Genomic DNA, 24,501 nt, shown 5'->3' with positions numbered 1-24,501 from the left:
GTGTGTGTGTGTGTGTGTCTCTGTGTGTGTGTGTCTGTGTGTCTGTGTGTCTCTGTGTGTGTGTGTGTGTGTGTTGGTGTGTGCCTCTGTGTGTGTGTGTGTGTGTGTGTGTCTGTGTGTCTGTGTGTCTGTGTGTGTGTGTGTGTGTGTGTGTGTGTGTGTGTGTGTGTGTGTGTGTGTGTGTGTCTCTGTGTGTGTGTGTCTCTGTGTGTGTGTGTCTCTGTGTGTGTGTGTCTCTGTGTGTGTGTTGGCGGTGGCCTCAGCGGATCCATTTCTCACAGATTACTGCTGCTTAATGTCACAGCAGTGTCACACAGCCTTCGGCCATTTTGCCTCAATTGAGATTAAATGCCACAGACCGGTGAGTTATGCTTTTCCAGGTCGGGGGAAACCGGCCGACACTGTGGCTCTCGGGGGGTCGGACGGACCCTCAATCACTCCGATCGTCGAGTTAAATAAACACACAGAAGATTTGTCCCGACGTTTATATGAAAAGGCCGAACGGATGGTGAGATTTACCTGGTAGGTGTGAAAATGTCAACATCTCTCAGAATAATCCAACGTCCAGGAGGAGGAGTCCTCCTCAGTGTCTTAGATCTGCAGCCAGTTCAGTCAATGACCTCAGTCAGTTTTTTCATTTATATACATATATATAATATATATATGTATATAAACGCACACACAAGATTTAGCTTTGTACACAGGTGGAGACCGATGAGTCACAGTCAATCAGATATGAGCATCTCTCTTCAGTATAAGTCCCTTGTTATATACAGTGAACTGTCACCTTATAAATTATGCCCAGTTAGCTATTAAATGCTCCTGTTTGCACTAGTCATGCTCATATAAGATCTGAGTCTGGTTCAGGTTTTATCTGATACTGGAGCCAAACGATGCCTTTTTATTAAAATGGTGCCTTTTTGTTTTTAAGGCATTTAGTGACGAGCAAGTTGAACAGAATATTAATTTAAATAATATAAATACAACTAAGACTAAGAAATAAATGAACCAATATAATAATAATAATAATGAACCAGAGTCGTTGGGTCTGTCAGGCATCAGATATTCTACATCTCTGGTCCTTTAATAAAATGCTATGCTAATGCTAATGCTAATGCTATGTGTGGTCAGATGTTGAATCTAATTCCAGGTGTTTCCTCCTTGTTGCATCTTTAGAGGTGAAGTCCAGACAAACTTTAGACAAACGTTTGGTCTCAGACATGTTGAAGCTTCACTTCCATCCATGCAGCTATAGAGCTAAGGATGCTAAGCTAATTAAACACTCACGGGAACCAGATCAGAGTTTCCTATCCCGGTCCGGTTTCTACCATTAGAGTCGGCGCCCGCCCTTAGTTCGGACAGGTATCGCTGGGAGACGGTGATGTTGAAGAAAACTTCAAAAGCGTCACAGTTCTCTGGCAAGTTCTGCAGTGATTAGAGGCGTCTTTCATCGCCTCTTTCCAAGTACATTTATAGACATGTATTCACAACCGATATCAGCAGCTGTGATAAATGTAGAAAATTCCTTGTGTCGTTTTATATAATGACGCATTTCACGCAGCAGAGATGTTTGTTAAAATACAGTATGAGCTGATTTTCTGAGGAGGGAGAATAAATGTAGAGGATGTTTCAGGAGATCTGGAATCTGTTTGTCTCTCTGACGCAGTTGCAGCTCAGTTCAGGGAACCCAGAGATTTGTGGGAAAGCCTGAACCAGACAGGAGCTTAAAAGTAGGGCAACACCCCGCATAAAAGTCTGCCTCCTCATCGTCACCTCGCTCTTACTCTTCTCCTCATTCTCGCTCTCGTTCTTCCTCCCTATTTGGAGCCGTGAAAATCCCCAGCCTTCCTCCCTCCGTGCCTCAGAAATCCCACACCTTTATTGCTGCTTTTCACCTCGCCGCTCCTCGGGTGCCGGCGGCTTTACCGAGCTTTAGACGCACAGTAACACACGATGCTGTGGTCGACTGCTGCTGCAGGAGAAACTCTACTCAAAAGAAGCAGGGAGCAGATTTTCTTTCACACAAGAAAAACAAAACGCTGAGACTGAAGAGGAGCTGGCACAAAATCTAGTGGTTCCCATCGACTGTCTGGGCTGTGGAGGACCAGAAAGAGTTTTACACATCCCAGTTAATCTGAACAATGCTGCAGCACAACGTAGCTTTAAGGGTCCCAGGGTTTCCCGCCCGCCAGGGTCTAATGTACTGCGTGACTTGGCCCTAGATTGATTGATTGATTGATTGTTGGTGGTGTTTTGGGTTCATTTTGCTGTCAGATATTCTTGTGTCACTTTTCGTTTGTTTGTGGTTGTTGGGTTCAGGGTTTTCATTAGTGTTATTTCTGAATAAATAATTATTATTTTGCACACAGTGATCAGTCTCTGTGTTGTTTTCCTTTTGCTGGGAACTATTTTCTTTTGGTTAAGCCCTCAGGAGGTAACACTCCGCCATCATCTCCAACAGATAGGAAATAATTCCAGTAAGAGTCCGTCCCTCCTGTTTCCCCTTCGGCTGTTCATTCTACGGACAAACCCATCACCACCTACTGGATTCTGAACCTTGAAAATGAAGCCCACCCACACTCACATCCTCCACATATGGACGTGGGGGTCGAGTTGGGGCGGAGAGTTGGACGTTAAGACACGCCCACCCAACTCTCCACTACCCATCACTTCACCTGTCACTCAAAACAGGAACGCCCCCTAATTATGCAGAATTTTAGACGGATGGATGGATGGATGAAGGGATGGATGGATGGATGGATGATGGATGGATGGATGAATGGAGAGATGGATGGACGGACGGACGGACGGATGGATGGATGGATGGATGGATGGATGGATGGATGGATGGATGGATGGATGATGAATGGAGGGATGGATGGACGGACGGACGGATGGATGGATGGATGGATAGATGGATGGATGGATGATGGATGGATGGATGGATGATGAATGGAGGGATGGATGGACGGATGGACGGACGGACGGACGGATGGATGGATGGATGGATGGATGGATGATGAATGGAGGGACGGATGGACGGACGGACGGATGGATGGATGGATGGATGGATGGATGGATGGATGATGGATGGATGGATGGATGGATGGATGGATGGATGGACGGACGGACGGATGGATGGATGGATGGATGGATGGATGGATGGATGGACGCTTTATTCATCCCAAACTGGGATATGTCACAGTTGCAGCAGCGTGTACAGACACTCGACGTCATGCATGCTTCATAACAGGAAAACAGTACATTATATACGCAATATTTACATGAATTATAAAAATATGTGAATAGAAAAGGAGAAGAAGAATGTCCAGAGTGTTCTCTGTCTCATGCAGCTTGAGGCAGGACAGGTTTCCTGTAGAAGGAAGCTCCGCTGTCTGTCTATCATCTGGTGGAGAGGGTGGTCAGAGTTATCTATGATTGATAACAGTTTTTGAGGATCCTCCTCTCCATCACCACATATCGACGCTGGTTTCTCAGTGCAGCCTTTTCTGGTGAGAGGATAGAACATAGTAGCTGAGCAATAGAGGTAGTCGGTTCAATTTTTAGCGAGCATCCAGCTTACAGAGTTTCTTTAAAAAGAAGAAGAAGACGACAGGGTTTTGGCATCATTTTCGTTGTTCCTTGTAGCAGGAGTCGCCACAATTGGATGATGTAATGTAATGTAATGTAAACTGGTAATGGAAACACCTACACTTTTAAAAAACTCTCAACTATCACTAAACATTTTCTGCTCTCATGAGTGGTTTTTTTTTTTCAGACGTATCGATATAAAAGTTTATTGCAAAAGTGCAATGGAAACACTTTTTTGGCTTCTCTCTGTCACCGGCGTCTCTGGAGATGATGCAGGGGGTCATGTGACCAGTTCATTTAAAGTCCACCTTCCTCAAAGTGACGAGAGTTTAAGAGAATTATAAGGTATTGTGTGTGAAGACCAGACTTTACCAGAGTTACAGCTCAGTCACTAAACACCTTTGAGTGGAAACACATTTCAGAAATATCACTTTTATTTTGTAAAAAGAAAAATCATTGCAGATCTTCTAGTTCATCAAAGGCATTTTAAAAGTGTCTTAAAAGTGTCTTGTTCCTCTTGATATTTACTTCAGTGTGACTTCTTTCTGCAAAGACCCCAAATGTAATTGTCCCAGTGCCCAAAAAGAAAAAGCTCAAACATGACTTCATCTCTGCACAGCAAGACACGAATGGACACATGAAAGTAAAAGAGAGTCAGAGAAGTGGACTTGGTAGCATCAGATCTTTTTCTTCTCTCATCTGCTTCGGTTCTAACATCATCACCAACCCTACAAACTCTTAAAAAAGAAAAAAGAGAGTACTGACGTATTGATTTTTCAAAGATTCTACCCCCCCGTTCTCCTGTGAAGCCGCCATCATGCACCGCGGCCCAGATCTGCTTTAAAAATAGCACCTTACAAAATCACACATCAAGTGTTTTCGGGTCAAAGGACCAACAAACATGAGAAGGAATGAAGGTTAATGAGACCTCACATGGTTGTAGTTTGACCATGTGATGATTTTCATAAGTTTTATTTTCCTTCCACCACATTTCCCAGATGTCCTGGCTGTTGGCGAACCTTCGCATCCTCCTGGGGCCTGTACTTGTTGAATGTTGTAATCGTATTGTCTTGGTAATTAGTGGATTTGAAATTAAAGCTGTTTTAGAGGAATGAACATGTTTTCTGCTAACGTTACTGTGGCTGATATAAACAGTCGTTGTCTGCCAACAGAAAACTGGCCTTTGATTAGATTTTGCTGCAGCCAGACTCCGTTCTCATCAGAATCAAGAGTCTTGTCGTGCACCACTTGGATTTTATTATGGCGTCTGCAGCAACTAGGGACGTCCCACGCTAATGTTTTTTGCCCCCTGATCCAATCCCAACCTTTTAATATTGGGTATCAGCAGATTCGAGCCCTGACCCTTTTTAAATGAACAGGATTTCCTGCTCTGGAGGTTCATAAAGGCCTTTTTGTTTTCCGTGTCTTCTCCTACGTCGACTGGATTCAGCCCGGTTCATTTTTTTTGTCCGAGTTAATGTCGTGTGGAGAGTGGAGCTCATTCTGTAGCTCCAGAAAACATGTTCTCCACTGCACAAATGCCATAAACTCAGTTTAAACCCTGGTTTATGGTAAAGGATCTGGTTTTATGGTAACTTGAGAATGACGTCAAACAAATACCTACAAAAGTTGCATGGATGAAGCCTCATCATAGACTTTGCCGGCTCCCGTATTGGCTGTGAGAGACTACTAAGACCACCAACCTAGGCTAAGTGCTAATCGCTGCTGCTAGCAGCCGGCTAACGCTATTTGGCAGCTAGCTATCACGGTACCCCCCTCCACACTCCGTTCTCTATTGAATTAGTCCAGAACTAATGGTGTAATCTCAACCTGTGGACTGTGACCCAAAAGTCTGGAGTCTGGATAGACCCCCATCCCAGAGAATAAGAAGTGGACTGACCATGTGTCTGTTACTCGTCCATCCGTCCCAGACTATCACAGCTGTGAGACTTCCACTATACTCAGATATATTCTTCTCTTCTCTGTTACTTTCTGGTGCTTTTATTTTGTTTGTTTTTAAGCACTATTCTTAGAAATTTGGGGCTGATGCAACGCTGATGATGCAGTGGTGATCTTCCATCCTCCTCCTCCTCCTCCTCCTCCATACACTGCATGATGAAATTCATTGACTGGAGAGGGCAACTGTGATGTGAGGACAGCAGTTTGTAACGAGAGGTGGGGTGATGATGGCAGTAAATGAGACAGGAGGAGAGTGTATCTCAGAATCCTTGTCCATGTGTAGCAGCTAAACATCTAATAACTTTATAACACAGTTGCTGTTCAGCCTCCTGAGTCTTTGGGCTTCACCTCGAGTGAAATATTTCCAGACACTCGACTGGACTCCTCGCCTGTCTCCTAGGAGGCGGCCATGTTGTTACTGTCACGTGATCAGAGTCGACTTCCTGCTTACAAGCGTCGTCCTGAAAGACATTTTCATGTGTTGGTGTTGGACGATCTGGTCAAAGCCAGAATGGTTAGATTTACCTTCTCTGTTCTGAACCAGAAACAATCATTTCTTCTCCACTTACTTCACCAACAGACTCGGGTCAATTAACTGTTTCCATGGAGACTAAATGAAATCCTATTACCTGATTTATATACATATATATTTATATATACTACGGGTCTGGATAATATGTAGCTATTATAAAATGGAAAGCATGAGTTCAGACCCAACCGGTGGATCAATGTCCTTTATTAGTTTAAAGTGCGTTTAAAGACTTTTTTTGTTTTTGTTTTTTTTCCACTCCCTCTTCTCTGTGGCATCACTTTTCCTCTTCCACTCTGTTTGTCTGTGTCTCCCATTTCTCTTCTCATCTCGCCGTCCCTCGTCTTCATCGGATTTCCAACCAGCTTATTGATTCACTCAGAATCGCTGCTTCTCATTTTCCCCGGCTTGTCTCTGTTGATGCGTTCAGGTACAAGTGTTTTTTCCTCTCTGCAGCGCTGCCATAGTGAAGTGATTATTATCGAGTCCGAAGCCGTGGACGTATTTAAACAGGAGTTTCAGGGACAGTTGTAATGTGTTAAGTCAGGTATTGATCAACAACCACGACTTCAAATCGCCGATCGTTTCCTGGTTATTATCTCTTTCATTGTCTGTCACATATTAGTGGGTAATAAATCAGTCACTGAAGTAAATGTAAAATAAAACAGTCAGCTAATATAATTAATAGGATTCCTCTGTAGTGTCAAAAGAGCAGCAGACCAGAGACAAAAAATGCTTATGATAAATAGCACATCTTAATCATAACTCTAGTTATTTATTTCACATTTAACCATGAAAAACAGACGGTTTCTTACTGATTTATATCATCAGCATCATTACACCAGTTTCAGCTCATCAGGTCTTTCTTCTTCATCTCTTTTTACTTTAATTTAAACAAATATTGGTCTCAGTAGCTGCAGAGACGGAGGAAACAGCATCTAGAGTGTGCAGATTTTAACCCGCAAGTGTGGCGGGATATTCACGCTAGCGGTGATAGCATGGGAAGCTACAACACATTTTCAATGGAAGCTGCTAATATCAAGCGAAAGGCCGACGTCCAACACTTCTGAGAAACTTGACATGAAAGTTGAGCTGGTTTCTATGTTTTTTGTCATATGTCCTGGCTTCATCCGTTCCCATGTTTTATAAACAGTCGCTATCTGCTCCAAACTCTACGTCAAACTCCAACAGCAGCTTTGTTTCTGCCACCAGTGACACATTTGTTGCAGTAGCGTGACAGTGCAGCCACTGGGTCTCAGGATTTGGTGCAGAGCAGCATTTTCTTCAAAGGTTTGTGGTCCAGGTGGTCGTTGATGGTCCTGACAAGACTCTGCAGGTGAAGACGTACAGAGGCTGATGAGGATGAGTTACTTTATGTTCTGTTCATCAGTCAAACCAAATCAATTTGAAACCAGAAGTCAGAGGCCATGCGGTCCGGTTTCTCCAGGACAGATCAGCAACTGGAAGCCAGAAACTTCCCCTGGAAAACTTCCATCTGCTTAAAAGGAAATAGGAGCCACACCATCCAGAAACCTTTAGTTTATCCAGAACCCGAACCTCCGCCTCTGAGGAGAAAGCCGACGAGTCGACTCAAGCACACGGTATAAAGGTAACAGGAGCCGTGTGAAACCAAATACATTCAGGTTTCAACTCATTTCTGTCACAAATGTCGCAGATATTGTGAATTTGGATCCTGAGAGTGGAGAGTAATATCTTAAATGTAAGCGGGGAAAGAAAGAGACTTGGGCAAAGAGGAGAAAACAAAGGAGGCGGAACGACTGACAATTTCTAACCGTCCTTTCTTGGCTTCGTTTCCTCCTCTGTGTTCCAGAAGCAACGGACTGAAACAGCAGAGTGCAGTCGCCAGCGAGGGAACTCCACATACATGAAATATGTGCACAATTTGCCTTCATCTCTTTTCGTCCTCTAATTAGTGCATCCTCGACCGAAAAGAAAAAAAAATATATCACAGCTTTTCAAAAGAAACTCCTCATTACTGCTGGACTGTTTAGGGAGCTGTGACGCATATGAAGCCCCGCTTTTAAATCCGCGCATGTCCTATTTCCCCATGTGCTTGGCCTTGACTTCACAGCTTAATCACATTTAATTAGTCCTTTAGCTGCGTCCCATTGGCCAACACCAGCGTCACGGGCACAGACTGCTAATTGGCTGCAAGCGTCGTCAAGTGGGCGGGTTTTTTCATGTCGTTTTAGCCAATTAACGAGAAGAGCGACGGGCCAGGACGCTCGTTAAGGCTGGTGGGCGGAGCTTCGGTTAAGGGGATTTCCAAGGTCACTCATGCACAGTGTGTGGAAGCAAAGACGTCCCATCAGTCCTTTCTCAAGATGTCTGGACCTCACACTCACAGAGCAGAGGGAGGATCTGTTTTTATCGTGTGGAAAAGCGTGGTGTGCAGGTTTCATCACATTCAGTGTGGGCGTATGAACAGTAGATGTTACTGTATCGGTGACAAGTTTGCAGCATTATATAATTTATTGTGGGTCTGTTTAGATGAGGGAAGTGGACGAACACGGCGCCGCCTTCAACACAAATAGCTTCACATTATAATGGTGATGGAGTCGGCTGGATGTGAAACCTGGCGACGTATTCTCACCTTTTTCCTGAATTCTGAATCTTACCCATGATTCATAGCGGAAGCCAGTTTTGCTCTTGTAGTAGCTACGTTTCCATGGTTTCAGCAGCTGTAAACGTTGGCTTTTAGCTGTGGATAGCACAGAATCAGAGGTGGGAACATAACACAGATGTTTTAAAAAGTCGTGGAGATTCTGTTCTGTGACTCTGGTTACGTGACTTGAAGCTGTGGCCGGACGTTAGCGACTTTGATATTGTAACGTACAATATTTGCCTCTGAGATGTAGTGAACCAGAAACAGAAAGTATAAAACAGCAAATAGTGAATGTAAAACTAAAATTTATGATATTAATGTTTGTCCATTTGCGTGAATTTTGCTCTCAAGTTTATCTGAGATTAAAACCTGTAACGAATCGTTTTGAGGAGAATTCTTCGGATCACGGTGCAACTCTGTCGGACGTTTATCGACTAAGTGATACGTGCATTATTATCTCTTATTAAATTGCTCTTATCTCTTATTATCTCTTCTGATGATACTTTAAATTTAAAGCCACGCTCGCGTTCGTTCCCCAGTATGGAGCGATTCTCAGCGCAGTGGTTGGTGCTAAAAACAAACAGTTTTCGATAAACTTTTCAGTTTCTTTGAATCGTCGTGGCGACAAACCTCTGAGCTCATTTGAAAGAATAAATGACAGGACATGCAGCTAGCATTCTTCCCTCAGCTCGTTTTAAATTAGCTGTGTGAGCAGCAGCAGGACACGGAAACACGATGACTTTCTCATTTTGTTCACGAGGCCTGTAACTGTTGCTGTGTTTGTCCGTCACGATGGCTCCGATCAAACATGATGCCCTTATGTTCAGACTTTTACTTTTCAAAGCATTCGTCTGTTAAATAAATATGAGGAGGAAAACTCTGTAGGGTTTTATTTATTTTTATTATTATTATTATTCTGAGCTCTGGTTTCCTGTTTTCTGTTCCATTAAAAGTTAGTGCCGTTAATAAATGGCTTGAGATGAATATCAGCTCAACATTAAAGACGTCTGAGTACTTACTTTGCATTCACAAGCTAAAAAAAAGTTTTACATCATCCTGAATCCTCGGACCGACTTCACAGCACATTCAATGACGGCTCATTATCTTCTCTGCGCCGTACGAGTGGAGGCCCTGAAATGAAGCAGGGGTTCAGTGGAGCTCCTCCCTGGAGAAATAAACGGTTTAAAAGAGACGAGTTAAACTGAGTAAACTGTATATTTCTCTGTCTTGAGCTTCAGGCGACTGAGTTTGTGAAAACAAACCTGAAATCCCCAGCGAGAGACGAGAGAAGAAAGAAAGAAGATTTTTTTTGTTGTTGTTTAATATTCTGAGGTTGGAGGTTTGTCTCATCTAAACGTTGATGAAGTTTGCATTTCTCAGACAAATGTACTTTTCAGCTCCTCAACTTTTTTTTCTCTGGCCAGTCCGTTGCCATAGCGACGTGTACCTGATGGCTGCCGGGTACGTACTGTATATTGTGAGCATTTATAAATAGCTTTAGCTTTTCCCACGTTTGTTCAGTAACTGAATGAACTCGATGAACCAAAGCCTTTCGTCTGTCTGTGCTTCTGGGTGGAAACGTTTATTTTACAGTGACTGGTGATTTAAAGGACGGTCACATGATGAAAGTCCATGTCTTCATATGTTACTGTTACTTTAGGTTACACAGATGGAAGCTCCACACTGTTCATAGAAGAAACACTTTAAATTCCTTTTGACCCACAGCCTGACTCACTCTGTAACACCGATACTAGCACCGATACTAGCACCGATACTAGCGCCGATACTTGTCAATATTTACCTTTGTTTTGGGGAAAATGACCAAATACACAAGTGCATTGTGAGTTGCTCTTACACCACACATCATTTTTAACATGTTCCTGTTCACTGAGACATTAGTTCACTACCCACTCACTAAATGCACACGTGATAACATCATGTAAATGATCCGGTGCCACTTATCAACAATATTGTTATCATGACATTTTTTGTCTATGATAATAATGAAGTGAAATCTGATATTGTGACGAACGTAGTGCAAAGAACAAGTAAATTAAGAGAATGTTTGCATTTAATAAACTACCCTTTAAAAAAGAAAAGAAATGTCTTCAGAAAAATAAGTGTAGTTTGGCCTGGTTGGTGTCTGCTGTTTAGTCCTGCGTGTCAGTTCATGTGTTTCCATTCCTTTCGTTAGACGCTTGAATGTGTTTGTGCGACTGGATCGGGGTGGAAAGCTCCTTACGCTCCGTTTATTATCGTCCTCCCGCTTCCATCGCTCTCATCCCCGTCCTCTGTCTCCACTATCGTCCCAGTCCTTCTGTCTTTTCATCTTTCTCCTCCTCTTTTCTTTCTCTCAAAGGAGAAAACCTCATTTTCTTTGTGTGAGCCGCTCTGCCGGCCTCCTCCACGTTCCTTCGTCGCTTCATTTCTTTCCTCCCACTTTCAACGGCTCCTTAACTTCGATTTGTTGCTGTCTCCTGCTATTCAGGGCCGCGTTTCCTTTTAACCTCACACCACTGTTGAGGCTTTCGCTGAGATTACCAACCAGCTCCAAGTGGACCTGGTAGTAGCAGAGCACAACATCAGATTTATTTAAATGCAAACATCCAACCGGTCTGAACCAGAACAAACTTTAAATAATCTGAAGAAGGTTTAGTTTGACCAGAGCGTTTCTTAAAATGTTTTATACGTGACCAACGTGCTCGTTGACACATCAACATTAATATCAGCACAAACGACAGTCTCCAAAATAATAAATATGTCAATATGTGCAGTTTGCTTTCAGGACATAGTTTGGATATTTTGATGTTTCCTGACTTCACAGACGTAACCAGTCATAAAAGTCCAAGTACTGACGTTACTACCTTGTTGGGTTGAGGTTGGAAAGCTGGTTTGTTGTTTTTTGGTTATTTCCAACATTACTCCCAACGGTAGCTGCCATAACCGGGGATGAACTCAAACACTGGGAAGTACGTTGACATATTCCACGCAGATGTCATCGATGAGGTTGAAGCATCATTGCAGAATTGTGTGATATCGCCTCAAAATTATCCAACCAGGATCATTGATTGTTTTATCTTGATGTTGCATCCCAACTAAAAGGCTGTCTCTGGTCTCCTATGAAAGCTTCCACAGTGTGGCTGTGAAGTTAACCAGTAAAAGCTCAGAGACTCGAAACATGGCTCCCAGATCCCAAAGACTCCTTGATCCCAAAGACTTGTCTTTGAGACAAGTTAACAAACTCCAAATCGTCCAAAACTCTGCCGCCCGCCTCCTCACCCACACCCGCTCCCGTGACCACATCACCCCCGTCTTCCAACATCTCCACTGGCTTTCTGTTAAACACAGAATCGATATCATGATCCCCCTACTCACCCACAAAGTCCTCCATCATCCTGCCCCGACCTCAGCACCTTCAAATCCCTTTTAAAATCTCACCTCTTTAACATTAACTGTTCTCTTATTTCACTCATAGTTTATTCAGTGTGTTCTGGTTTAGGTCTTTGAGAGAAAAGCGCTATACAAATAAAATGTATTTATTATTATTATTAGATGTTATGTGATTGTTACGATTATAACCTCTGGCTTGGAAATAATGAACCCGTAAACTTCTTGAAATGTCCACTAGAGGCTGGTTCCAGCGTTGATCCCCATGTGCTGCCTTGTTAAAGTTCCCAGTGTTACGGTAGAAATAAACTTAAACTTGCTTACAGCCAGTTTGAGTCGAGGACATTCTGCAGGATTAAGGACGTGGCTGCTTTGAGTGACTGGAGGCTAATAATCATTAGCCTCAGATCCAGTCATGCTCCACATCTTTTACCCATTTTTAACTTTCCAAGACAGAGACGCCCTGAGGAACCACCCAGAGCTTCAGAAAACACTGGGTCAAGTTCAGAGAAGATGTCTGGGCTGCAGAGCCGTCAGCTGTAATATCTCAGACTCTGCACTTAGCTCCTCTTCATTCACTGCTGCTCAGTCTGCCTCGTGAGTTGGATTGAGTGCAGCAGTGTGATGTTAATCTTGCACCTCCTGCCTGGTGGGAGTAATACTGAAGGTCAGTCAGTCACGACTCAGCAGGTGGAGAGGAGTGAGTGTTTGTGGTTGATGTTCGGCTCCTGAGTGAGCGGGCGTAATGCTGAGAGGATGGATACGGTGGTGTATGAAGGAGGCTAAGTTTAGCTTTCCATTATAACACTCATCACTGGGGCTGTCGTTATGTAGGAGACGACTCTCAGGAGTGTCGCCGCATATGTTTCTTAATCCACACGTCAGAAAGATTTCAGCTTACGATGGACGTCTTGATTTTTGTGTGATTAATCCTGCGTTACCTCTGTAAATCACGTGTTCAGTCATCATTAAATAATTATTTGGAGCATGTAGTCGTCCAATCAGCCAATCACACGGCAGCAGTGTGGCTCAGTCTCAGCAAACGTCAGACCTGGTGAAAAGGAGTGTGGATCTAAAACAATGCTGCAGTGGATACAAACTGTGGGCAGATGAAGATGGAAAAGGATCGGGCTGGTCTGATGAAGACTGAAGCGATGAATCAGAAGTTGGAGCAAAGGGCAGAAAGAGTCGAGGGAACACTGAGTTCATATCCAAAAAGTGTTTTAAAAAAGGCATCTGGACTTTTAGAGTTTGAAAAGTTTCATCTGAGAATCTTCTTCACTTCTAAAGGACCGGAGGGAAGTTTCAGTCCGGATGACATTATGTGTTAGAATAAATCATGACTGAAATTACGTTAAGTTAATCCTTATTTAGGGGATTCTTGTTGTATGTTAATGCTAATGCTAACCGCTAGGTAATGCAACATTAGAGTGTCCAAGCAGCAACGTTCCCCTTCACAGTGGTTCCACTTACTTCTTGTAATATCTTTGTTTTAGAGGCTTCACCTGATAAAGACGGACCAGACTTTGTCCCCTATGTGTCCTTTGGTCAAAGTGTCCATCCAGTGAGTGAGAGCGTAGAGGTCGGTGAATATAGTCCCATCAGTCAGAGTCAACATTTTAAATAACACTCACGGTCTCAGGGAGTGAGTGTATTAGTATATTCTCTAAAATGTGAGATTTCCTCGTCCATTCTTGCCAAAACAGTCCGTTGAAATATGCTAACGGCCGTTTACAGGCCACAGTGTTTGAGATGTTTTGCCTCCAGCTAAGCCCCGCCCCTCAAAAAACAGCACATTGTCTACAAACCGTGAGTGGGTCTGTGATCTGCCATCAGTTTATAAGATAGGATCTCCGATACTGGGTTAGTTTCCTTTAATTATTTCTCAGACAAAGAACATGTTTCTGAGGTAGGATGTAACTTCAAAAGAGTTTCATATTTAAACCAGAACTTCCCTCCAGTCTCTTAGAACTGAAGAAGCTACTCAGATGAAACACCTTCTCAAAACTCTACACGTCCAGTTTTATTTTAATATAAACCATGACCTGGACGACTGAGAACCTTCACAGACCCACTGAGTTCAGATAAGACTGTAAGGTTAAGGTTTTATTTGTCACATGTGGCACAGTCAATGTGTTTCAGTACCTGCAGTCACTGGTGTATAATGAAGGTTATTTACAGTGGAAAGTGCAGTAATGTCGTGGTTTTTAAGGCTCAGAGTTGAGTAGATGGATGGATGCGGATGGAAACTCTTCTTCAGCCTCTTGGTCTTTATCTTCAGTTGAAACAACGGCCTGAACCTGCAGCGTTTTATGTATGAATGTCCTGCAGGTTTGGGAGGAGGAGGAGGTTCTGATGGTCTGAACGGACCCCTCTTTTCAAGGCCAGGAAGTCCTGCATGTTTATAGTGCAGCGTAAATGAATCAGATGAATCATTAGAACCAGCTGAGATAGAACAGTGGTTAATATCCCAGCATGCTTCGCTTCATTAGCCGCTGACCTGCTGCGTTGGTCCGAGCTGAGATATCTGGACTAAACGAAATGATCCCAGTGTTACAGGTTTTCTTATTCATGGAGTCGGACGCAGAGACAAAGACGGAGAGAGATAAAACAAACTGATGGAGGGGACAGGGAGGGAGGGAGGGAGGAGGGGGGGAGGCCATCCCTTTGTTAGGAGCCACAGCCGCAACAATTTGCATGAAAGACACGCCCCCTCGCAGCTGATTGGTGCAGAGAGCTACCCCCCCTCGTCCTTCCTTGTACACCATGCGGCAGCCAATCAGGACGAGCCAGGGCCTCCTCTGATGGAGTAAAGAGAGAGAGAGAGAGGGGTTGATGATGCAGAATTAGTGATGAGGATGTAGTGAAGGGGTTGGTGGAGGGATTGTGCCCCCTGGTGGTGCAACACGGAGACGAGCTTCTCTGCAACATCGTTTTATTATCATTTATATCAGAGCCCGTATGGATTTAATGGGGTCGACGGACATAGACATTCTGATAACCGATATATTCATTTAATTTTTACATTTTTACATTAAAATAAATGAATAAATACCTGCTTTTCATGCCTTAAATGTAGTTCCAAACACTTGTTACAAACATATAAATCATTTGACTATTATTTACTTTTGTTATCAGAAGTTGTGAAGAACAAGCAGCGTTGTTAACATCTGAACGTAAAATAAATGAAAAACGTGCTAAATATTTAATGAGTTATTGTCTGTAGGTGATAAATGTGTCTCTGATCTCCTCTAAACATACGTTCACACTTTCTTTCCTCCGTATTTTAATAAAAATATGCAAAACTAACAACCCTCTGTACATACACAGTATCTTCACATCTCTATTTGTTTCTCTATATATTTCTGAGAGTGGTGGTGGGAGGTCAGATCAGATTTGACGTTAAAACCTTTTCTTACTTGAAATATCATGTATTGCAAACTGCGTATGACATCACACGACCCGCGTCTCCTTTCACCTGAGCTATGAAAATGCGTGAGCGCCCCCTCCTGTCAGAAAACGATGGAGAGAAAGGGTTTTACGCCGCCATCAGTTATCTTGTCTTTTTTAGTAACGATGGTGATTAGTAGGGATGGACATCGATAAAACTTCACTGATACCGACGTCATTATTGATTCTGCTCATCGATCAGATTCTTTATCAATTCCTCCCGTGGATTTTTGATTTTCTAGCTCTGCTCTGCTCAGACTGACCACACGTCTCTCTCTGTATTTAAAGCCTGTATTTAAACGTTGGTGTTGGTGCCTTTGCTTTAAATTACGATGCTGTATAAATTACAGCTGAGCTGTTTCAGTGAAGCGTCTCTGGACCGGTCCAGTCGTCATGTGATGTGAATGACGAGCTTTGACGTAAAGATTCAGCACCATGAGAATCAACAAGCATGAAGGTTAATGATGACCATGAATTGAACCAGTTGGAACCGGTTCTTTTAAAGACGGTTCTCGATGTTCGTCCCTCGTAAGTAACTGATGCTTTGGTGCGTTCCTGGTCTGCAGCGATGTTCAGCTACGAGTCAAAGTAGATTCTTCTTGTGAAAGATTCTTCTCGAATCCTTCAACTTGACCATTTTTCCTGCTTCTAACATCAACATTTAGGACAACATGTTAATTTGCTGTGCTGTGTATCCCACCCACCGACAGGAGCCGACAGTCAGTGGTCATAATGTTATGGCTTTTAATGTTAATTCTGCAGCGTGCTCAGACTGGCAGACGCTACGTGTTCAGTGTTCTGTAGATCACGTTCTTGTGTTTATGTCGAGGAAAAAAATGACAAAATCAATTGTGAACTGTGGCCCATGCGCGCACACACACACACACACACGCACACACACACACTCAGTGTGTACATAGTGTACAGCTGTCCACACTCCTCCATAATTGGCTCCTCTATTTGACAGATCAGCTGGTTTGTATCGACAGAGCACAGCGACTCTCTGGACATGAAACACGCCATCAGCGTCTTATTCTGAACGTTAGCTGTAGCCTGCTAGCCAGCGTGACTCAGGGCCTTGGTTCCTTGGTTCCTTGGTTCCTTGGTTCCCTGCAGAGTTAGATGCGTAGATAACAGCCTTATGGAGAAAGTTGTGTATATCTCGCTGACCTGTGGAGGCACAGACTCCTCTAGACCATTAGCAGCAGATCCTTTGACCCAATCCAGCCGAAAAACACGCTACGTTCCACTGAGTGTCGTGTAGCCTGATGGTACCTGCAATAAGGTGTTTGGTTTTGCTTTTTTGTTTTTTGTAAATGTCTCTCAAGTAGGGGTGGAGTGGTGGATGGTGAAGGTAGAACACGTTGCATTAAAAACATGTTTTAGATGTTAGTCTAGTCACTGATCTGTGTCACCTCCAGAACAAACAGCAAGATAAAAACTTCTTTTTCACTTTTTATTGCGACATGAACACATCTACAGCAACTCAAGGCCTCCTCAACGGGACGGTCTAAATGTGCTGTGCTCATTAACATTAACATTAACATTCCTACTGATTCTGTGATGTGCACAATGTTCTGATGATGTACAGACTAAATAAAGTGGACCAGGGTTGAACTGTTTGTTCAATAGATACAAACCTAGTGGGACGCTCTGGGTGCTTCTGTTTTCCTAATGGAGACTCTGATTGGTTCTATTTTTAGTTCTACTTTTACTAAAGCCTCTGGAGGTATGTGAGAGCTTTGTGGGATTTCTAGAACCTCTCGGTCCAGTTCTAGTCCAGGGTTTTGTCAGTACCTGATGTCGTCGCTATCAGGGTGTTAGCTTCTTTACTTTGTCACATATTAATCCAACATAGTAACAACCACGATGTTACCAGCGCTGGGAATCGTTCTCTGAGGTCTTACCTCTCCACAGAGACCTGGATCATGAATATGGATCAGACCAGTGAAGAAGGCAGGTTTGTGTACCTGTGAACTTTGCAGTGTGTCTTTACGTGGTGTTCGTGTCTCTGCAGGTCTCCATAGGAAAGATGTACGAGACCCAGAAGATCGTGGTGGAGTAGAGACGGCTGGAGGAGGAGGAGGAGGAGGAGGAACGTCATCAACGCTACCGACATCCAGTTTATATGAACTGTGGCTGAGTGGAAGGGTGAAGAGCATTGTGGGAGATGTAGGAGGAGGGATGCTGCAGAGAAGCTCAGAGTTTGACTTATAACCAGTTTTAGAGGCACCGGTCAGACTCATCATCCTCTGATTACGTGTTAGTGTGATGACGTGTAAGGAGCTGATTTATGACCAAAACCACTCACTCAATAAATTATTCTCATCATGACGCCTTCGAGGGTTTTTGGTTTCTGTTTGATTTGACGTCCACGTTTATCAGTCACCTGGATGACGACTGAAAACTTGACTTGGAGAGTTTGTTGAAGACGTTTCTGAGGAGAGTTTTTATCTTTCCACCTGAAACTCACATGTGAGTCTGGAATCAGATTCTCACCTGGAAGTTTTCTTTCTGCTTGGATGAGACGTCCTCTACCGTCCCTACGAGCAGCTTGTTTCTTTTGAATTTATCCTTTAAATTTCTTATTCATTGCTTCCTTAAACGTCGGTTGGTCCACACTCTAACCAACTGAGCCAACCAGACGCTGAGATGCCCTTTGAATCTGTATCAGATGACACGATACAGAACTGACTTCTCAGTCTTTGTGTTTCAGGAAAACCTCCAAAGACCATAGACTGTATATAAATATGGACACCATGTATCCACCTCCTCTCATTGGCCAAACTGATGTTATGTTCATGGGGACACAGAGGAAACATCTTGTGATTATGGAGCCAGTGCTGTCCGAGGGCGGGGCCACGATATCGATGCCCCGCCCACGCTTTTGAAAGCTGAAGGAAAACGACTGGCGGCTGTTTTCGATTTATTAATACTACACTCTGCTTTACCTATGGGGCCGCTTTACGGAGTGGTTGGCATGGCAACTTGTAGCCATCATGATGTCACATCCTGTTTCTATAGCGTCGAATAGAAGATATGCATTGACATCACTTCCTCCTGAGGCCACGCCCCCCTGAGTGGCTAAAACGTGGTGAAATGTTTCAGTAAATACAGTGAGACCGGGAAAAATGAGGATTATCAGATCAAATTAAGAACAACTGGACTCAACAATGATCCAAACTACCAGATAACAAATGGTCCACGAACATGTGGTCAGAAATCAGTTCTGCTGATATTTAGATATAGGAAATACTACATGATGCTAACGTATGAGCTTTATATACAACACAGCTCCATCAGCTTTGGACTAGAGAACCTGCTTATTAGGAAAAGTGGATCAGCCTCAGTTTCAGTTCATTTCAGTTCTGTTAAATGTAGCTAAATAAAAGATGCTAATGCTAAGAGCTTTACTGAGAAGTAACGTTAGCCATATAATACTGTAGCGTTAAAAGGATGACGAGGACTGATCACAAATATTCACTTTATTGTTTTATTGTTGGAGCTGAAATAGTTACTGTCGGCCGTAACTACGACAAAACAACAATATCCACAAACTTATAAACTAAATTAATATTATCTGACACTAAATGAACCACAGCACCAGGCACCTGAGTCTGGATTCCAGTTGTTTCTTCTAATGCAGCGATACAGTTTAGATCCTATTAAAGTCTATGATGCTAATCTTTGTGCTCAACTGTCACTTTTTGCCGCTCAGTGGCCGTAACCATGGAGACTTCGCTAGCTGTGACGTCACATTCATACCATCTATAACGAAAACTGACACTTGAACATGTAAAACCATTCTTGAAAAATGATTATTTGACGTGTCTTTTAGTGATTTAGTCCCGCCCACTAACGTGGAGGGGGTGGAGCTTATGACCTATACTGCAGCCTCCAGCCACCAGGGGGAGCTCTACATGATTTGGCTCCACTTTAAAGGAGCTGTTTACTTACAGCCAAAGACAAACCTGAAGACTCGAGACTCGGATTAAATGTCATTTATCTCATTTATCTGAGCTTCTAGTTTAGTTCTGCTTCGTGCTCCTGTCGCTCTGACTCGTACATGTGTCACTGTGATGGCCAAACAAATTCAATTCACTTCAGTTCTTTATTTGATAGAGGCACAATGCTCACAGCCAAGAGGTTCAGGTGTTTTATGGAGGTTCAGAAACAATAAAAACAGTTTCATTCATGCAACGTGTGCACAGTAACATACGACATTTATACAAGGAAACAATGAAAACGTCTGTTACCTGCTGCAGAAACAATGCATTAACTTTAAAGGAGTGATATGATGGAGACTGTGTGAGAGTCTGGCTGAATGCAGTTATTCTCAGTGAGGAGCGTGCAGCCTGTTTTTGCTGCCACTCTTCTGTGGTCAGGTTCTTATAGAATTATATTTTATGAAACCAGATCGTGGAGGAGGAGCGTGCCTCTATAATGCCTCTATAATGCCTCTATACAGCCGTCACACACAAACAGCATGACCGGAGCTGGGCTGAGCTCAGAGGTGCGTTTGGTTTAGGTGAAGGTGAAGCAGGTGACTGACCCCGAGGGACAAGTCGCTGCTATTTATAGACGCATCTGTTGGTTTGAGGACACAGAAAAGATGGAGTTGCTCAACAGATGATTGGCGTTTCGTCACCTGAACACACACAGAGTCTGAATTTACCCCCAACAAACGATCAATTCTGACACACGGGTCCAGATCTGGAGGTCGACCAATCTGTCCATAGAAATACTACAAAGAAGGATTTATTTAAAGTCAAGGAGCAAAGGAATGTGTGAGAAACAAAAGTGAGCAGAGAGAGAACTGAGACTTTATGCTTTTTATTGCACAAATGAAATTGTGCGACGAAAAATAAAAGTGCAAAATAAAAAACAAAGTACAATGTAATGAATCCTCATAAAACCTGGTTAAAATCAGAGAATCCATTAGATTATCTCACAGTGGGATTTTTATTTATTTATTTTTTATTTTTATGCCTTGAGACTGATTCTACACTGAAGATGGAACAAACAGAAGATGATTCTGGACAGACACAGAGGAGCTGCAGCAGAACGAAGACTCTATTTCAAATGAGAAGTCACTTTGAATCTTAAAGTCTTAAATCGACCAGTTTTACAGTGGAGTCTGGTGGCAGCAGCCGCTCTAGTGACAGTGACACAGATCTGTCTCCGTGTTGACAGACCAAACAGGACCCGGCAGGTTTGTTAGCACAACTTTTTTCCGAGGACTTCTGGACTTTGTCCTGGGGACGGAGCTGATGGACTGCAGCGGGGACAAGGACCCGACGGGTCTCAATAAAAAACTGGTCTCTTTAACCCTTCATGGACCAGGAACTATATGTGGTAACGTGGTTCCTGGTTCCTCTCAGTGAGGTTTCTTGTCATGTGGTTTTCATTGAGCCAATCAGAGAAGATCCAGGAAACATTGTCAGGTCTAATCAGGGTCTAATGTGGTCTACAAGGTCCCCCCTCTGACCTGGTTTATTAGGAACCATGAAGAAGAACAAGTGTCCTAATGTTTCTAATGTGATGATGTTGATGATTTTCTAATGTGACAAATACATGTTTACATCAGTTTAAGGACCAGGAACCAGATATGAGACCAGGAACCAGACATGAGACCAGGAACCAGATATGAGACCAGGAACCAGATATGAGACCAGGAACCAGATATGAGACATTCATTCATCTGGATTTAACTCAGGAACATTAGAAAATAAGGTAAAAATCTATAGTTGAGGTTTATTTTGGTGAGTGTCGTGTAAAGGGTTAAAAACATCCAAGTTAAACACATCGTCATGTAAAACTCCAGATGAGTTTACTCTGCTAACATTAGCATTGGCATGTTAACCTGCTGCTATTTATCTTGGTCTCTTTCCAATAACCTGACTCTGGTTTGCCACTTTAAATCACTTTGACATTTTTCAAAACACGTGTGTTTTTCTCTGTTGTTTCCGGTTTAAAAACCAGAGCAACCGAAGCTGCTTCCTCCTCCAGAAAGGTTTGATTCTGCCTCTTCTCACCTTGGACCAATGTGTGTCTGAATACAGCTCCTCCCTGACCAGGTCTGTGACACAGATCGTGACCTCTGACCCCTCCCTGCTCCAGCACCTTATTGATGCTCAGTAGTTTCTCTCTCTGTTAACTGACATTAGCATCGTGACTCTTCGTCAGAGTTCAGACGTCATGTTCATCTCCAGAGTCTCCAGATCTGAACTCAGTTTCTCTGGATGTAAATGGACATCATTACTTTAACAGCTGATGTCTCTGATGAAGCTGTTTAACTTATTATTCTAAACTCAGACCTGGAAACTCCTGCACTAACTGTAATCTCTGGAAATAAAGGAAATAAAGACACTAAACTACACGTGACCACATCGATATTTAACACAGAATCACACCCGTGTGCTCATATTAAATACTTTCACTTGTTAATTCTTGTTTAGATTTATTTAGATTAATTATTTAGTTCGTCAACATCTACAAGGACAGAATATTTTAACAGACTCATCACTAATGAACAAACATCACTGACGGAGCTTTTCTGTGTCAGATGATCTTTTATAACAGTGACTGAGGCAGGACTCTGGCTTCTTTTATTAAATATTTGTGCATTTGGGATGAAACACAAGATGCGAGAAGGTCTGAACTTTAACTTTTAACCCCAGTTCATCTGGAGTCTTCAAAAAAATGGATTTATTACATTTTATTTCTAAATGACTCAGACTCGTTCTGTTCGTCTTTGTTCTCTTGGTTGAGGAGAAACTCACCTGAGCAGCGGTTTTCTTTATTAGAAGAGCGGTTCCTGCAGGTTTACAATCAACACGACACATCAGGCTGGTGTTAGTATGTTTTTATTACAGAAAATCTATTTTTCCACATCTTTTTTTCAGCAGTTTGAGTCCTGGAGCAGCGGTGACCTGGTGTCAGTGGTTCAACAGTTCATCCAGAACCTGCCGCTGTGCTTTCTGTCCTCCGGAGAGAATGAGAGTCCAGAACTGTCTTTGAGTCGTTGTCCTTCTGAAAGTCAAGAGAGGTTTTCTAATCTCAAATAGACTCGACACGACACAGAATAAACGGGAAGGAGCAGGTGCGGCTCTGGCGCTGCTGCTGGAGGGACTTTTACGCACGGGTGGCGCGTTTTTACGCACGGCTCATGTGGCGTGGAAAGCGGCGCTGACTGAGGGCGCGTTACCGGACATGCTTCGGTACCTCAGGGTGTAGTTCTGCCCCTCGTTGTTGTCCCAGAACTCCCCCTCCTCGCCTCTCAGGTACACGGCGAAGTGCACGGCCGAGCTGGGGTCCATGAAGGGCGGCGTGTACACGGTGAAGGCGAAGCGCTGCCCCGCACAGCCCGGCTCCTCGGCGGCCACGGGCGGAGCCTGCGCGTCCACGTAGGAGAGCCACTCGTTGAAGGTGTACCTCACTCCCACCTCCTGGTCGCTGCAGCAGTTTAAGACCCGGATCTGTCCCCGCACGTCGAACTGGGTGATGACGACCTTCTCCAGGCAGACCCGGAGCCGCTGGACTCTCAGCTCCGCGTCCCGGAGCTCCGGGAAACAAGCGACCAGCCGGTCTGTGCCCAGGCCGGACTTGAAGCTCTGGCACAGGTCGTTGAGCACCCCCTGCTGCTGCGGCGGGAAGCTCTTGTGTCTGGACAGGACCTTGCTGGGGATCTCCGGCTCCTCCAGAGAGCTGAAGTGCTTGACGCTCTCCAGGGTCAGCCCCATGCTGTCGGCGAACTTCACCCTCTTCCTCTCGTTGCTCCCGGGGACTCCGTCCAGGAGCGCCGCCGGGTACGCGGGGAGGGACTGGGCTCTCCGTCTGTCCTTCATAAACCTTTCCAGATGAGACGCGTCCACCGTGTCGTCCAGGTCTCCTTCATCCTCCACCTCCTCCTCCACCTCCTCCGCCTCCTCCAGGCCGTTCTCTACAGAGTGACCCGACGAGGGCGACTCTCCGTCGGCGTGGAACTGGAGAGGTGGTCGGGGCATGTCTCGCCGCTGCCTGGCGGCCTGTGAGCTGAGGCCGGTCCGGAGTCCTCTGGGGTCCCACCCCGGGGTGGGGGACAGCTTGTATAGAGACTCCCGCCCCCCTTCTGCAGAGCGCGTGAGTGTTGTCTGGCTGCCACGGACCCGAGCACCGTCACGTAACAAACGTCAGCCTTCACTACAAGCGCGTAGCGGTACAACAATAAACAACGCACACACACAAACACACACACAGACACGTGAATCCGAATCCTTTCACCTCCAGGAGACATTGAAACATGATCTTTATTCTGACTCCTGAAACATGTCAATAATTATCTTTACTAACAAACTAATGAAACAGAAATATTAGAGTTGTGTATTTATTTATTCGGATAAATTAATGTGTTCACATGTTGTTGAGTCCTTGTGTCCAGTGTGTGAGTCTGTGAGTCCTTCAGACTTAATGTTCCTGGTAACAGCTGATCAGGGTCTAATCTGATCCCAGATCAGAACCAGCTGAGTTGTGAGATGTTGGTGGTTTCCTCTCATCAGCTGATGCTCCAACATTTCTACTGGATGAAGGTCAGGACTTTGACTTGTTCCTAAACATTCATCTGGTTCTTCTGGAGAACCACTGGTGTTCTTGGGCTCCTTGTCTTCCTCATGACCAGTTTCTCTTCACATTCAGCTCATGGACTCATGTCCTGACATTTTCTTTCAGAGTTCACTGGTAGAATTCACAGTTCATTGGTCCATCAATGATGAGCAGATGCAGCAGAACAGGAACAAACCAGGACATTAGCGCCCCCATGTTTCATGGAGGGACGAGGTTCTGATGCTGGAATGCAGTGTTGGTTCATCTCCAAACATTTAAACCAAACTATTCTACTCTGGTCTCATCTGTCCACTGAACATTGTCCCACATGTTCTTTGTGGACAGAGAGCAGTGTCTTTGGTTGTTGAGTGGATTCATC

General features: G+C 44.0%; 2 protein-coding genes across 2 annotated transcripts in view; one reads left to right on the top strand and one right to left on the bottom strand.

Moving 5' to 3' along the window:
• LOC124995838 (LYR motif-containing protein 4B) overlaps positions 1-17,876 on the top strand; it is a 30,034-nt gene extending 12,158 nt beyond the window's left edge. The window contains exon 3 of the mRNA XM_047568551.1: positions 17,560-17,876. Within this exon, the coding sequence (XP_047424507.1) occupies positions 17,560-17,607 (48 nt within the window). The 3' untranslated portion in view covers positions 17,608-17,876. The remainder of the gene's footprint in view (positions 1-17,559) is intronic.
• Positions 17,877-22,392: 4,516 nt separating this feature from the next.
• On the bottom strand, positions 22,393-23,711 carry ppp1r3g (protein phosphatase 1 regulatory subunit 3G). The gene has a single exon (XM_047612085.1). It carries the CDS (start codon positions 23,546-23,548, stop codon positions 22,709-22,711), a length of 840 nt encoding a protein of 279 aa, XP_047468041.1. The 5' UTR covers positions 23,549-23,711; the 3' UTR covers positions 22,393-22,708.
• Positions 23,712-24,501: the final 790 nt, after the last annotated feature.

This window comes from Mugil cephalus, chromosome 18 (assembly GCF_022458985.1).
Source record: "Mugil cephalus isolate CIBA_MC_2020 chromosome 18, CIBA_Mcephalus_1.1, whole genome shotgun sequence".
In the NCBI taxonomy this organism is placed as follows: Eukaryota; Metazoa; Chordata; class Actinopteri; order Mugiliformes; family Mugilidae; genus Mugil; species Mugil cephalus.
Note: the sequence above shows the minus strand (reverse complement) of the source record. Positions and strands in the feature narration are given on the sequence as shown.